Source organism: Chelmon rostratus, chromosome 1 (assembly GCF_017976325.1).
Source record: "Chelmon rostratus isolate fCheRos1 chromosome 1, fCheRos1.pri, whole genome shotgun sequence".
Taxonomy (NCBI): domain Eukaryota; kingdom Metazoa; phylum Chordata; class Actinopteri; order Chaetodontiformes; family Chaetodontidae; genus Chelmon; species Chelmon rostratus.
Window position 1 is genome coordinate 16,014,853 of NC_055658.1, and position 15,404 is coordinate 16,030,256.

Sequence of the window (15,404 nt, forward strand, 5' to 3'; positions counted from 1 at the left end):
TTTCTGTCTGTGCGGTTGGCAATCTGTTTACTGGAAGGGTTGCTCACTCACAGCACATGTTGCTGCATGTGCAGTCACTCAGCGAGCCCCAAGAAGACTGTAGAGTTAAAGTGTAAATGCAGGGGCAGAGAAAGTGTTTTTGTGGAGGGGGTGGGGGGGCGTTTGTGTGCATGTGCACGCATGTGTGTCTGTTTGGAGAACTTAGCAAATAGCCAGTAAAACCACACTAGAATCCTGTGTGTATGTGTGGTTCGGTGTGAGTTATATGAGTTTGCCGAGTCCAGATTTAAGCTCCCTTTCTGGGAACCAGCATTCCCTGCTCTTCTAAAGCGAGCTGTAAGAGACTGGAGGGCTTTGGGAATGAAGAGGCATGGGCTGGTTTCAGTATGTCCCAGGTTTGTCTATTGTACACAGCGAGTGGTAACAATAGGAGGGTTAAGTATCTGATATACACACCAAACCCTGGGACTCAGCTGCAAGTAATTAAAGCTGGCAGTTGGCAGAGAAGAGAGTCAGGCGACTGTAATGGCCGCTCTAAGTTCATACCATAATATTTGGATGATGAATCAGGCTGCTAGTAAAAGTGTTGTCATGCTGTTGACCCAAGGCTTTCTCCCCTCCCCATGTCCTGTTGGCCCTGAGGGAGGCACAGAGGGCAGAGAAAAAGGCTCGTGTTGCACAGAAAAAGAGAAAAAGGAGAGAACAACAGCTTTTGCTTTTATCCCAGCAGTCTAATCATTTTGTGTTTTTTGTTTTTATTACTTCATATGATTTCTTCTTCTTTTTTTTGCGGGTTGGTTTGCTCCTCAGAATGTATTCAGAGCCCGAGTTAGCAATTTAACTTTAATGAAGTGGACAATCTTGAGAGAGGATATCCACAGTGAAAAGAAGATGTAACTTGGATATTAGCTTTCCACGTCCTTGCCTGTTATTTTTAGCAGCCAGGCGTTTGGTCCAATGGTCTAAAATCCAAATATACTAAATTTGCAATAATATAAAACAAAGAAAAACAGCAAATGCTCACAATGGAGAAGCTGGAACCAGAGATATCTTAATAGATTACTCGTTGCAGCTCTAGTCCTAAGTCTAAAAGGGGATCTTCACCTTTACATGTCTGGGGAGTACTGTTGCATATGTGAAAAACATAGTATAAAGCCCTGTGTGGCGTCAGAGGGAGCTGCATCAAGTCTGATAAACTGCTTCAAGTGACATTACTTAAGTGCGGGTAAACACACCTGAATCTCCTTTCGAAATGTTGACAGTTGAGTTGCATTGTGGGTAGGAAGGAAGAAGAATGTTGGGAATACTTAAGACAATGCTTCTCATTCTGCTGCATTGATTTTGCTGTTTGTTTGTGCCCATCGTTAGTTCAGCAGTGGTACAGGAGTGCAATGCTAAGCCGGACTATGGCGCACCAGAAGTTAACTGTGTTTTAACTAGTAAATATGATCTTTCGAATGAAGGTAAAAGTCCTGATCCAAATCATCATCATAATCAAGGTCACGCTTCACATTTATTCCCTCTCCAGTAGCAGTTTTTTTATTCCTGTCAACAAACTGTTGTGCATTAAATGTAGTTAATCATGAGTGCCGCCGTCTTGGAGAGGACAGCCAACAGTCTGCCATGATTCTTGCATACATGCAGAGCTGCAAGCACGTTAGGCATCTGAGCATAGACTGGAATCATCATGCATTGTTCCCACTGGCTTAGCTATGCATTGTGTGTCATTTATCAGATTTGTAGTCAACCAGGTTGCGGGTACGTTCTTACAATTGTGCAAGAGTTGTAAGAACATACCAGCAACCTGGTTGGCTGAACAGCAGTGTGTGAAAGTGTGATTACAACATGACATGAGTTTAAATAGAGAAATGGTATTTCTGAGGACAGCATGACTTAAAACAAGAACTCATGTCATCTTAGGTTTCATGTCTAGAACAAGGTGGTCATCGAGCTGACATATGATTGTCATTTTACCAACAGAAGTCCAGCTGTGAACTTCCTGTTAATATGCAGCCTCATCATCTCTCTTATGTGTTCCCCCTTCCTCTCTCGACAGAATCAGCGTATGACCTTCTTCCCAGAGAACTACAGTTACCTTCCTCCACTCAGCAGCACCCAAAAGTCATGAGTCAAAAGAGCGGCGGAGAGGCAGGGCCTCCCCCTTCAGCTGCTCTAGCATCAGGTAGGATTCTGCTCCTCTGCTCCTTTTTTCTCCTCTGCAAATAGGACTGATCATGCCCCAACCTAGCAAAAACACAACTTATGTAACAGTCTGTACCTGTGGTCAGACAAACACCTGTGTACGGCAGGAAAACACGTCATACAGCACTGCTTAATGAGGAAGTTAAGTCAACTGAACATCTACGTGTATGTATCTGCATCTGTATAGACGCTGGCAGTCTGTGAAATACTTGGTCAAGGGGATTGTTGTTGTGAATAATTGTGATCTACTGTATGTTGTGGTCTGTTGCAGCAACACAGTGTTGAAATGTGCAGGCTCAGATAGTATTTAGAGCCCTCTGCCTTTTTACAGACTTTTTTTGTGCTACAGACTATAAAATAGATTAATGGTTTAAACTATACACAATAATGAAGAGAGTCCCGAACAAAGCTCATTATTTCACAGTGTTGCATACTCAAGGGAGCTTGGAGTGGTTGCAATTACTTTGTTGACCTCTTTGCACTTCCAAGGTGGAGCTATTGTCCACAGGAGAAAATCATATTTTTCAGAGATGTTAGATATAGTACTAATTAATAATTACTAATTACTGCACACTTTAAGCTTTTTCCTGTTGGGAATTAACGACATCATGATCATTATACCTGCAGTGTGGACAGGGGAAAGAGTCACTCACAACTGTGAAAACACTTTGGTTTGATGCTGTTGTTTAGATGAACCACAGATGTTTTGTTGGATGTGTGATGATTAGACAGTATTTCACATGTCTTACTTGTCGCAAAGTTTTGCATTTCACAGAATCGAGTAGTTAGATTGGCTGGTTTTCTGCAGACATTAAACATTGCAAAAGCACAAAACATCATGAGACTACAGTACATACACAACACAATACATACAGGTTTGAAGCACATTTAAAGAATCATCTGTAGCACTTCGAAATCTCAGCATATTCTTCTGTCACATTTCTTCCCTTTTTCTTTGACCCTTCACTTTTTTGTTGTGTGTTCTCTTGATACAGTGGTGTCCAAATATAAACTTTCCTCTGAGAAGCGACTGCGTAGCCATCCAACTTCCAACTGGCACATAATTAAAGAAAAAGAACAAGCAGAACTTGTTATTGATGACCTTTTTTCTTCATTTGCAGCACTGTTCTTTGTAAAATCTTTCATGGTGCTCATATAGTGAAGTAGGTTATAATGGAGGTTAAACGCTAATAACCCACCTCTCAACATCTGTGGTGGCGGTGGACATCAGACAGTATTTGTTGGTAGATATGGTTGCTACTGTACATTTCTGGTCTGTGATCATATATGTCTTTGTGTTTTGATACTTGTTCAAAATGACACTACTTCCATGCGTTTCATGTGCCTCTTTTTCTTTCCCACTGTGTGTTTCGCAAACTAATGAGTCACCAAATGACCCTCAATGTCAACAGCAGTCTAACTCCTTTTTACGATCTGCAACTTAACCAGACTTTTCCCCAATCTTCATCTAGTCATCATTGTAACTATGCTTTGGAATTACAGTGTATGTCAGCATGCTGGAGCAACATTTTCTGACAAACAAAATACCCTGTGTTATGATTATTTTTAAAAAATCTGAATAAATTTTACTGTTCAGCTCTTATTGCTCATTCGCTGTCTCATTTTTATATTCCAGGAAGTTCCCTCTGAAGCAGGGAGTGTCTGCATGTAAAATGGTCTGCAGTTCTCTGCTTCATAGGTCAGAAGCTTGTTTATTTTGTCTCTGTGGCTACGTTCAGTCCCAACAAAATGAACTTTTGTAGCAAAAAACATAAAAGCAATTGAAAATAAAAGCTCCAATAATTGGCATGCATCGTATTGTACACATGGTTTTGAACCTCCCTCTCCATTTCATCAGTTTGGCTTTTTGTCAGTTCAACACGAACAAAATGCTAGTAATAATGAAACATTCATTCAGTTATTTGATTTCTTTTTTTTGTTGCAAATTAATTTATTCAGCATATTTAAATTATTTGAATTAGGGGGACTGCTCACCTCTCATCTCTTCTTTGGTTCCTTTTTAGGCACACCTATACTGCGCTTCACATACTGTACATGTACAAATCTTCAGATATTATCAGCACCACAGACACACACGTAAGATCCAATGAAAAGGGGGAAGATTTTTATTGGACGAATACAAAAAAAAAAACAAAAAAGCAAAAAAGAAACAATCATGAAACAAAATTTGCTGCTTAAATGGGACTGCTAGCCAACACTGGTTGAGATGCTTTTATTCACTGTCTAATTATTTGCACTGTAGATGCCATGTCCTCCTCTATGACCATGGAAGGCCCCCGCAGTGCTTTTTCCGCCTCTTCCAGCTCCGCCATGCATTCCAGTACTTCAGGCAGTGACCAGAACCCAATTCATAGCGGCAATGTTGACCCAGAGGACAGCAGGAGTAGCAGAGCGGTCCCAGAGGTTGTCGGAGCAGAAGGTGGGAATGGTAATGGCAGCAGTGGTGGTAACTGCAGGGGCAGCAGTGAGCTAGGAGGAGGAAGAGGCCCAGCATCCCAGGAGGTCCAGCCACATCACCAGATGACCCCATCTAAGCGCCGCACCGTACTGAACATCTCTCCACCTCCACAAGACCTGCTTGATGACAGCCGTATGTCTTGCCAGGACGAAGCATCCCTGGACTCAGAGCAGAGTAACAGCATCTGGATGGATGACTCCCTCTCCAACTTCAGTATCATGAGCACCGTCTCTTACAATGACAACACAGAGGTACCACGAAAGTCCCGCAAACGTACCCCTCGCCAGAGGCCTGGTCCCAAGTCTGTGCCCGCAGAGGGAGCCAGCATGGATGTGTTCGATGCAGACAGTGCCAAAGGGCCACACTTTGTCCTGTCACAGCTCGGCCCCGACAACAAGACTGGACCAAAAGGAAGGTTTGTGCAACCCTTACATGTATTTAGTTTGAAATACATGGCCCTCTGCTTCTCATGAAGTCAAAGGAGGCCGTGGTTGTGTACAGATGGCTGAAGAAGTAAAGGTCACGTTCCAGGTCAAAGTCTCTGAAGCTCTGATGGAGCGATGAACTCTTCCAATCTAATCAGCAACTATTTTAATAATTGCTGGTTCAGCTTCTCAGATGTGAACATTTGCTGTTTTTCTTTATCATACGTAAATTAATTTGAATATCTTTAAGAAGCAAATTAGAGGTGTCACAGTGATGCATAAGTAATTGTGAAATGCATTTTAATTCACTGTTTAAAAATAAAAAAACATTTATAGGCTAAACGATTAATCCATTAACACTCTGAGCAAATAGTCAGCAGATACGCTGATAATGAAAGTAATCATTAGTTGCAGCCCTAAATTATTCCCATCGTTCAAAAATCTCCCTTTTGTGTTCAGTGAGATTAGTTAGAGATCTGCTGATTGCTAAAGCTATCAAACCACTCAGTAAAGCCTCCCCTCCTGCATGGAGGCATCCACATTCAAGTTTTTCCAGTTATTATTTTTTGAAACAACAGTGACTCCACTTATTGTAGGAAGTTGTTTACTGAGTAGTGGATGGATGTTTTATTCATCTCATATCTCCTGCTGGTAGCTACAGCTGGGTCGGTGCTCAGCCTTTATTCAAGCCCTCCTTGATAATTTCATATAGCACTCATTCTGACTGTCAGGACAGGTATTATTATCAGATGACACATTGCACAGCAGATGGAAATCTTCAACAAACTACTCTGCCTCTAAATTTCCCACCACATTTTGACTGAAGAAGAGCGGCCAGATCAGAGGGGAGGGAGGGGCAGGATACTGAAGTACAAACAATGGTCAGCCACAGTGAATCACAGAGCCTCTCTCAAAGACCTAGGATAAGCAGAGCAGATTAAATAAACAGATAACTCTGAACGCTTTAAGAGCTGGGGATAGAATATGCTTGGTTGATGGAGGGCCTGTTAGCTCTGCATTGCACAGAGCATCATGGGGGGGGGGGGGGGCATTCTTTGCTTTTTCTACAACACCAGAAAGAAGATGCCAGCTAGGTTGCACAAACTAAAATAAAATAGCGAGAAAATGTTTGAGTCGGAAGTGATCGAAGTGGTCTTTGTTGCAGCTCTGATGATCCTCAGACAGCTAAACACAAAGGAGGAACTCTTTTGATGCAGTACCCACAGAAGAGTGAGGGGAAGGAGCTGAAGATCCTCATCCAGCCTGAGACACAGCACCGAGCCCGCTATCTGACCGAAGGCAGCAGAGGGTCAGTGAAGGACCGCACTCAGCAGGGCTTCCCCACCGTAAAGGTAACCGTTAAACCCCCGACACGGTCATGACTTTTCTGCCACAGTGTGCTTAATGTTTAAGGTCAGGTTAATGTTTGGGTTATTGCCAGAGGCTTTGAAATATGTGTGTGTGCGTGTGTGTAAGATTTGCTATTCTTAGAGCAATGGCGGTGCAAAAAATGTCAAATGTGTTTGAGGTGGAAGAGTCAAGGTCATTGTGTGTCACAAAGTGTAAAGAGTCTGAATATGCTCAGTAAGGCTGTCCCATATCCCGTGTAGTCTTTTAATAGGGATTGCCTGCCAGTCCCAGGTCTAATCAAGTACTTTTATCTGCTCAGCCGATTATATTTAACTATGTTTTATAGTGTTTTGTATTATACTCCATATGAAGAGAGGAGAATCATTGTAGACCTGTTGTGCCAGAAAGGTTTGGACTGGATTTCTCTTCCTCACCAGCATGAATGCAGTGTTTCAGGGTTCGACAGAGGTCATTGAATGCACTTGCCAAGTTTTTAAGACAGTCTTCCCGTTAGATTTTGATATTTTTTGTAGTGAACATCCGGATGGTGGTGTGAGGAAAATTCTGGTAGTTACTAATACTTTATAAAAGTGCTATCTCTTCCAGTCCTTCGCCACTTAAGACCATTGATTAAGTCACAGGAATTCAATTTGTGCTTCAATTTGCAAAACAGTGCACAGAGACTCCACTGCCCAGCGTCTTTCTGTAACCGCAGTTGTTTAGACTTGCTGTTTCTGGCTTCCTGAGCCTGAGAGAAGAGAACCACAGAAGAAAAGGATGTTCTCAAATTGAAAGCAAATTTTGGAGTGATCTGTGAAAAAGGGAACTCATTCATGTTTCCAAATCAGTGCTGTATATCTCTGGACCTTTGACAGCTGGCTTTGTAGTGGAGACTAAGGAAGATGAAGAGGAGTGTCAACAGAGTGAGGCAGGAGCCAGACCAGAGACTCTGGCTAGCGTCTGGTAATTAATTTGGTCAGTTTGTCGTTGATGTTAGGGCCAGAGGTGGTCTGGAGATGAATCTGGGCACATAGCAGCGTGAGTTCTGCTGGATCAGTTACTAGCTTGTTTGTACTGTCAGGACTCATGAAGAGCGGGTGGACCCAGGTGCAGGAAATGGCCAAATGTAGAAGTCAGAATTAGTAGGTAACAGCAGAAGATAACAAGCACAGGAAGCCTTTTAAAAGGCTGACCAGATTGCACGAATTGCATGAAGTTAGAATGAAGATGGGCTGATTGAAGAAGCTAAGATAACTGGGGGAAACTGCTGTAAATGTGCAGAACGCAGGAAGCTTAACTGCTTAATGAGAAGTTTCCAAAATGCACCTGCTCGACAGGTACAGACGTACATTTAGTTAGCATGTAGCATTGTTCATCACCATTTCTACATTATTTATTTGTTTATTTCTTTTTTTCCTTTTTTTCGTCACTTACGCAGCTGGAGGGAGTGAATGAGCCGGTGGTTTTGCAGGTGTTTGTTGGCAACGATACTGGCCGTGTGAAGCCTCATGGATTTTACCAAGCTTGCAGGGTAACCGGCCGCAACACCACAGCCTGCAAGGAGGTGGACATTGATGGCACAACTGTCATCGAGGTGTCCCTTGATCCAAGCACCAACATGACACTAGCGTATGTACTTTTCTTGACATTTGAATGGGGCCATTTTTTGGGTTAAATGTTTCTCAAATAAAGACTTTAATGTGTTAAACTCCGAACACTGTTGTGGTTTGTAATGTTGTTTAGGTGTTTAGCAAACACTGTGAAGTTTGTTGTCTAAACTGCGAGTTTTCTCAGAACACATTGTCTCTCTGTGCAGGGTGGACTGCGTTGGGATCTTGAAGCTCCGTAATGCTGACGTTGAGGCTCGCATCGGTGTCGCCGGGTCCAAGAAGAAAAGCACGCGTGCTCGGCTGGTGTTTCGGGTCAACATCCCCCGTCCAGATGGTTCAGTGTTCACACTGCAGACTCCTTCATCTCCAATCCTGTGCAGTAAGTCAGCCTCCTGCTGTTTGTCTCTGTGGAAATGCTGTTATATGAACTGATATATTGCGTGTTGGGTTACAAGATTGTAGATATTTGCAAATAAATACATTCTAGGGATTGTTGCATAAATTCTGATGTATTTTTTCACTATTTTAAACCAGTTTAAAAAAAAAAAAACAAGTCAACTGCTTGTCACCTACTTACATAGTAAACAATTCCTTAAAAACTGAGCTATTTTCTTCTCTTTAACAGGAGATATCCTGTTTGTAAAGTTTAATATAGCCTGAGGTCAGGAGGCTGTCATCTTTTGATGTCCACATTTGGAAACAATGTGTAAAGATCCCTCCAGATTAAAGTTTTATTTAATAATGCGTACAGTATGAGGGTGTGGTTGGTTTCATAAACAGGAAAGACGCTTAAGGCCATAAGAAAGGTTCTGAGTAAGTAAGTAACTGCTTTGAGAGAGACAGGGGAGAAAGAAGGAAAGGACGAAACAATAGAGGTGTGTGGACCTTTATTGTTTACACAGAGCCAGCATGCAATCCAGAGAACTATCTTTCCACAGAACAGAAAAAATAGTAGTTCCACTTGGCATCTGTGTGCGTGTGTGTGTGTGGGGATGTGTATTACTCACACTGTGGGGACTAGAATCTGTTCAGCACAGTCCTATTGTGGGGACTCGCCTTCCTTATGGGGACAAAACACAAGTCTGTGTAATGCGAATCATTACATTTTAGAATGAATACTTAAACTTACGGTCAGGGTTTTTAGAGAGTAACAAGTTTAAAACCTTTGAAAAACTTAAAGAAGAATTTCAGCTGGCCAGTGGAGATCTATTCAGATACCTACAACTCAGGCATTTTTATAACACAGAAATTAAACCGGGAATCTCAGCAGAGGGCAATGAAGTGATCGGGATTCTGACTGGTGCATACAAGAATACCCCCTCGGGGGTTGTACAAGAGTCTACAGAAACAGAATGGCTGCAACTCATTCTATGTCAAAGCGGGAAAAATGGGAACTAGAACTCGGTATAACTATATCAGAGAGTGATTGGTATTCAATGTGAAAAACACAACAAACATCTACATGCTCCAGAAGTTGGAGAGAATTTGGGTGGAAAAACTTGATGCGTTTTTTTGTTACACCCCAGATTAAAAACAAACTTTTAATTCACAGCAGGACTGTTGGAGGCAATGTGGTACTCTGAACACCAACCAATCACATATCTTTTGGCTCTGTACGAGGATACGACCTTTTTGGGACATAGTTATGCAGACTATTGATGAGATCTTTGGTTGTAAGATTCCTAAAGACCCACGGATAGTGTTTTTAGGCTTGATCCCGGAAGGTATTATTCATACGAAGGATGTCTACTTGTTTAAAACTCTGATATTGGCGAGCAAGAAGACCATCACCAGGAACTGGCTGAAAAGCGACCCCCCTACACTAACAAACTGGTTGGAATTAGTAGAGGAGATTCTTTCTATGGAAAAGCTGACTCACTACTTAAAAAACAAAGCAAAGTCTTATCATCAGCGCTGGGAAAAATGGACTGACTTCCAAAAAAGGATGATGGATTATTCATCATAAGACACATAATAATTTGGATTTTTATCAAAATGAGAGTGCCCCCCCCCCCCCCCCCCCCCATTCTTTTTGTTGTTTGACCATGTTTTGTTGTGTTTGTATTCTGAAAATACAAATAAAAAGTAGAAAAAAACCCCAAAAAACTTACGGTTAGGGTTAGGCAGTAGTGGTTATGGTTGGGGTAATGCTCCAGGAAATGAATGTAATTCTATGTAATGTCCTCTGAAGTGATGGATACATGACTGTGCTTGTATGTGTGTGTGTGTGTGTGTGTGTCAGGAGTGAAAAAGGTTTGAGCTTGTGCATGTTCTTTTTACCATTTTGAAAGTCTGTGAGAAACAGCCAGCTCTTGAGTTGTATGAAAACAGTTTAAAAAAAAAGGCCTGAGAAGTTTAGTTAGGAAATGTTTTGTATCAGATTGCAGGCTGTCAGGAGGTGTTATACAAATATAAACTGCAAGTGGGATTGATGGGATAGTGGGTTGTGCTGCAGGAGGCTGTGTGATCATTTTTCAGTCAGCACCATCAGATTTATAGCAAACACTGTCACTGATGCTAATTTGCCTGGAAGCTCATCATCTTACAGTGGGCAAAGTAGAGCAGTAGGGCAAACGCAGTGTTAAATAACCTAATTTGAGTTACAGTTACAGACACCTCATAGCTCTGCATTCGTATTTCTTTTGGATTTATATGAACCAATGTGCTTCATTTGTGTTCTTTCTAAAACCAGGTTTTATTCTTATTTCTATTCTGTTTTTGGTGAAAATCAGTAAAAGTGAGCCTTATCAGTGAGCCTTGTTTCTATCTGCTCGGTTTACAGCTCAACCTGCAGGGGTGCCCGAAATCCTGAAGAAGTCACTACACAGTTGTTCAGTGAGAGGAGGAGAAGAGGTCTTTATCATTGGCAAAAACTTCCTTAAAGACACCAAAGTCGTATTTCATGAGAATGTTTCAGGTAAAAAATGCGACTGCCCGTGGATATTTTGGTTTCGTGCTTTGTAAATTTTCCTCCAGTAAACATGCTACGTCTGTCGTTCCAGATGAGAAATCGTGGAAGGCAGATGCTGAAATCGACATGGAGCTGTTTCACCAGGTACAAATGTGATTGCTCTTGTTGCTTTTATACCAAATGATTAATGCTAACGACTAATGAGCTGAGTAGATAGAAGCAGCCATTTCAGATTTGTATGGGGCTTTAGATGTAATCATCTTAAATGGCTGCTGGTTCAAAGGTTTGAGTAGTCTCATTGTGTTCTGACCTAATTACCCTCCGTCTCAAGGCTGTACTGAGTGTGTCTCAACAGTCCAGTTTAAACCTTTGCCCTTGTAAACAAAATGGTCAGAATAGATGAATTCATGCATTTGCAGCTAGTATGAAAGGTTCTTGTGTTGAATGGATGACATTGTGTTTTTTGATGAAGGTTCACTGTGTAGTTGTTTGTTTACATTCATTGTTTCTTGCTGAACATATGGTGTGTATCTGCAAGGCCTGACAAACAGCATTAAAGCAGCATACTTCCTGGCTCAAACATTACATCAGACAAATCTGCATAACTGAGTGAGTCATCAGTGTGTAAATCCAGTCTGCTCATTCTGATGCTGATAGAGCACAAGATATAGACAGAATGATGGCCCCCCTCATCCAAACATTGCTCCTCACTGTTGCCAGTGGTCAGAAGCTCCACAGTGTACCTTCAGTCGTTCTATATTATCTGTTTCACTCACCCTTTGCCTCTGATTAGATAAGTGCATTTAGACTCTGCTGTGGTATTAAATCATTAATCATGCTGGCTCTTTTTGAATGACCCCCCCCAAGAATCACTTGATAGTGAAGGTTCCTCCGTACCAGAACCAAGCCATCACCTCTTCAGTGTGTGTGGGGATCTATGTGGTGACGAATGCTGGAAGATCTCATGATGTTCAGCCTTTTACCTACACTCCAGATTCAGGTTTGTTGCAGTCAATTTCAGCTAATCTGCTAAAACACACCGCGTGTCCCTTCGTCTGTCTTCTTTCTACATTCAGCTGGTGTCAGATTATTCATGTAACCTTCAGTTTACTCTGTCCTTATTTACAAATTAGAGGATAAAAAACAAACTGTGTTGTCGTTAACCACCGCAAAGAAGTTTATTTTACACATATTTTCTCTCCCACAGAAACAAGAGCTGCATCACAGCTTTGTTGAGTTTAATTACATGGTTGTTTTTTTACTCACCACCACCACCTACAGTTCAGTAGGATCAGAGCACATGTTAACAATCTAGAGTAATATCTTTCAAGAACACAATACATAGCCCATTTCTAAACACAGGAACCCAGGGTCATCCACATTCAGGACTGTCTTTCATCAGCACTTTCATCACAGTAACTGTAATGAAACAATGAACAATGTGATTTCCGGTCCTGTGTGACAAAGATTTTCCATTTTTGTGGGCTCATAGAGATTGAAAATCTGTTGATGTTTGCTGTTGCAGCCAAAAACGATGTTCCTGTGAAGAAAGAGATGCCCTCTCCAGTGAAGACGTGTTCATTTGATGAACAAATCAAAGGTTCCTTTCCTTTTGTGAACTATTCTACATATGCCCATGTGAATGCTGCTTATTTGCTAATATACTGTACATAGAGTCAAGTGCATGCTTACAGTTTTTAGCTTACAGTAGACTGCCCATCTGTGAATATCTGAACACAGAGCAAAATAAAACATAAAAATATTCCTTGGTCTTGCTTCTACAGTTCTAGATGGTGCCTTGATGCCTTCAATGTTGCCTTTAGTGAAGAGAGAAGATGTCACTCCGATGGAGGTCACCAGCAACCTCCAGTCTTCTGGTGTATTTAAGGTGATGTATTGATTTTTAACCTAATTAAAGGCATAATTAATGACTATTAGATTGTGATTTGGATTGGATTGGAGTTATTTGATATTACAAATTACATAAATGTTTAGCAACTTTCACTTAATTCCTTTACAGTACTTGCCTGTAAGAGAAGTGTTATATGTGAGCTGTTACTATACAAATAACATCATAAAACTGACTGCAAAATCTAAAAGCAAAATAAAGAAATCTTTATGTTCTGTTTTGTGTTTTCAGCAGACTGGTGACCTGTGTCCAGCCCAGCAGAGCACAGACATGACTGCAGGCCACCTAAATAAAAACAGACCATTCTCTAACAGCCTGTCTCAGCCTGCAGGCGACCCTGACAAAGGCCAGGCTCCCGTATTTGCCAACACAGAGCCCCTAAGCACCATCCAGAAGCAGGACATCGCAGCCACCAGCTCCTTCACTGTGCCGGCTGACTCTCTGCTGCAGCAAGGCTCACAGCAGTTCCTCCTGGAACCCAGAGAGGCTCTCGGACAGGAGAGGGCCGGCAGCAGCTCTGGAGCTGTGGGGAGGCTTTGTGGAGAACCTTCACCTCAACAGCAGCAACTGCCGCTGTTCCCCCCGGACGAAGTCGCCCAGCTGGAGGAGGCAGTGAGGCAACTTAAAGCCAAGGGGTTCTGTAACTTACCGCTTCAGTCTGACAACTCAATGGCCAAACAGCAGCAACAACACATCCAGCACCAGCAACAGATCCAAAAACAGCAAATTCAGCAGCAACAGCAACAAATTCAGCAACAGCAGCTCCAACAGCAGCAACAGCAGCAGGTTTTGGAGAATTTACAGCAGCAGCTGTTTCAGTCACAGATTCAGATGCAGTGCGGCATGTTTCAGGACGCCTCTCAGGGCAAGAACACAGAGCAGCAGGGCTCAACACAAGGAGTGGTGCCAAACCAGGGGACCCTTTTCCAGCAGGCCCAACAGCAGCAGCAGCAGCAGCAGCAACAGCAGCAGCAGCAACAAGCAGCTCTCTTTCAGCAGGCGAGTGACCTGCTCTCTATTCAGACTAACTTCCTTCAGCAGACGCCCTCACACCCTTCACCGCCTATGTTCCACAATCCCAGTTCTTTGGCTGAAACGCAAGATCCACAGGGGGGGCTATTTCAGAAGGCATCTCAGGAGCAGGTCCAGGCTGCGCTCTTCCAAAACACCATGACAGTACTACAGTCTCCAGACCAACAGCCCCCGACCCCCGGACTTTTCCTCACTCAGACGTCCCTGCCCTCTCAGCTTACGACCAGTAGTGCCCAACAACAGCAACAGCAGCAGCAGCAGCAGCAGCTGGCCTTCCTCAGTGCTCTACAAACTCCTGCCCCTGAACCACAATCAGTATTTCAGGCTCAGACCCAGCTCTCCCCCATTCAGCAGAGAAGCCCCATGGAACAGCAGCCGCCCTCCCAGTCTCAGCCCCACACGCAGCCAGCCCAGCAGGCTTCCCTCTTTCAGAACATCTCCCCGCATCCATCTGCAAACACACTCTCTCCAGGCCAGCAGCAGCAACAGCAGGCTGGCCTGCTGTTCTGCAACAACCCCCTGTCCACTCCAGACCAGGCCTCCAGCCTCCTGTTCAGCAGCCAGGGCCAGATGCCACCGCTGACCAGCAGCAATCTAGTTTCCCAAGAGCCCCAGAACCCATCTCTGCTCTTTTCCCAAGCCAGCATGGTGACAGTAAGCCAGCAGGATCGCTCTGAGCCCATGGCCTTAGGGAACCCCACCGATCCACGGCAGCAAGTCATGTTTCAGGAGCAACAGCCGATGCAGCTTGGTAGCAGCTCAAACAACCGGCAGGAGCAGCCTGTGGGCCTCTTTATGCCTCAGTCTAACATGGCCTCTCTGCCAGGTGGACTGGCTGCTCAGGAGCTCGCACAGTCAGCCATGTTTGCCTCACAGAACGGCGTGGCAAACCTCCAGACGACCACCTCCTCGCCTGTTCAACAGCCAGGGACTCTGTTTCAGACGGCTGTCAGCGGGAGCATCAGTCAGCCCAGCCAGCCTCAGCAAGCTGGCCTCTTCCTTTTCGGGATTCAGAACGGTGAGCACTGGATTACATAGGTGCATACCCTTAAACCTGATGAGACAACATGACTACCAACAAGTTCAGATGGCAGCCATCTACAAGATTGACTGATGGCCAAGATTAAGTAGCATTTTTAAACAAAATGAGGTATAAAATACAATGAAAATAGAAAATTAGGTTCACATTGTGATGAATTTATAGACACGTTATCATTTTGCATGCATAAGGCATACAGTGTGTTGAAAAAGATTTGATATTTTGCTCATAAGGTCAGCCACAGTCTTCAAGTTCATCTCAGGTTCTGCTAATTGTCAAGTCAAAGTATTGTCCTGTTCACCATATGCACAGGACATACTGAGGGATTGAACTGTCTTCACTTCTCACAGTCCCACAGTGTCTGCAAAAAAACCCCATCTCTGACATGTCATCAATAAGCGTGTGAGGTTTGAAAACTCATTTTGACCGGCTGCTTTTTCTTCTCCA

At 43.2% G+C, this 15,404-nt stretch overlaps 1 protein-coding gene across 5 annotated transcripts in view; it reads left to right on the top strand.

Moving 5' to 3' along the window:
* The window catches only part of nfat5b (nuclear factor of activated T cells 5b), a 36,582-nt gene that overhangs the window by 15,985 nt on the left and 5,193 nt on the right, over nucleotides 1-15,404 (top strand). For 2 of the 5 annotated variants that reach the window (XM_041947656.1, XM_041947816.1), the window contains exons 2-12: nucleotides 2,057-2,182; nucleotides 4,466-5,096; nucleotides 6,272-6,458; nucleotides 7,895-8,085; nucleotides 8,273-8,445; nucleotides 10,849-10,983; nucleotides 11,069-11,121; nucleotides 11,845-11,977; nucleotides 12,503-12,577; nucleotides 12,762-12,865; nucleotides 13,118-14,936. In XM_041947656.1, coding sequence (XP_041803590.1) covers nucleotides 2,057-2,182; nucleotides 4,466-5,096; nucleotides 6,272-6,458; nucleotides 7,895-8,085; nucleotides 8,273-8,445; nucleotides 10,849-10,983; nucleotides 11,069-11,121; nucleotides 11,845-11,977; nucleotides 12,503-12,577; nucleotides 12,762-12,865; nucleotides 13,118-14,936 — 3,627 coding nt within the window. Of the gene's footprint in view, nucleotides 1-2,056; nucleotides 2,183-3,838; nucleotides 5,097-6,271; nucleotides 6,459-7,894; nucleotides 8,086-8,272; nucleotides 8,446-10,848; nucleotides 10,984-11,068; nucleotides 11,122-11,844; nucleotides 11,978-12,502; nucleotides 12,578-12,761; nucleotides 12,866-13,117; nucleotides 14,937-15,404 lie in introns of those variants that run through there. The other 3 variants (XM_041947891.1, XM_041947739.1, XM_041947969.1) reach the window with 3 other exon arrangements.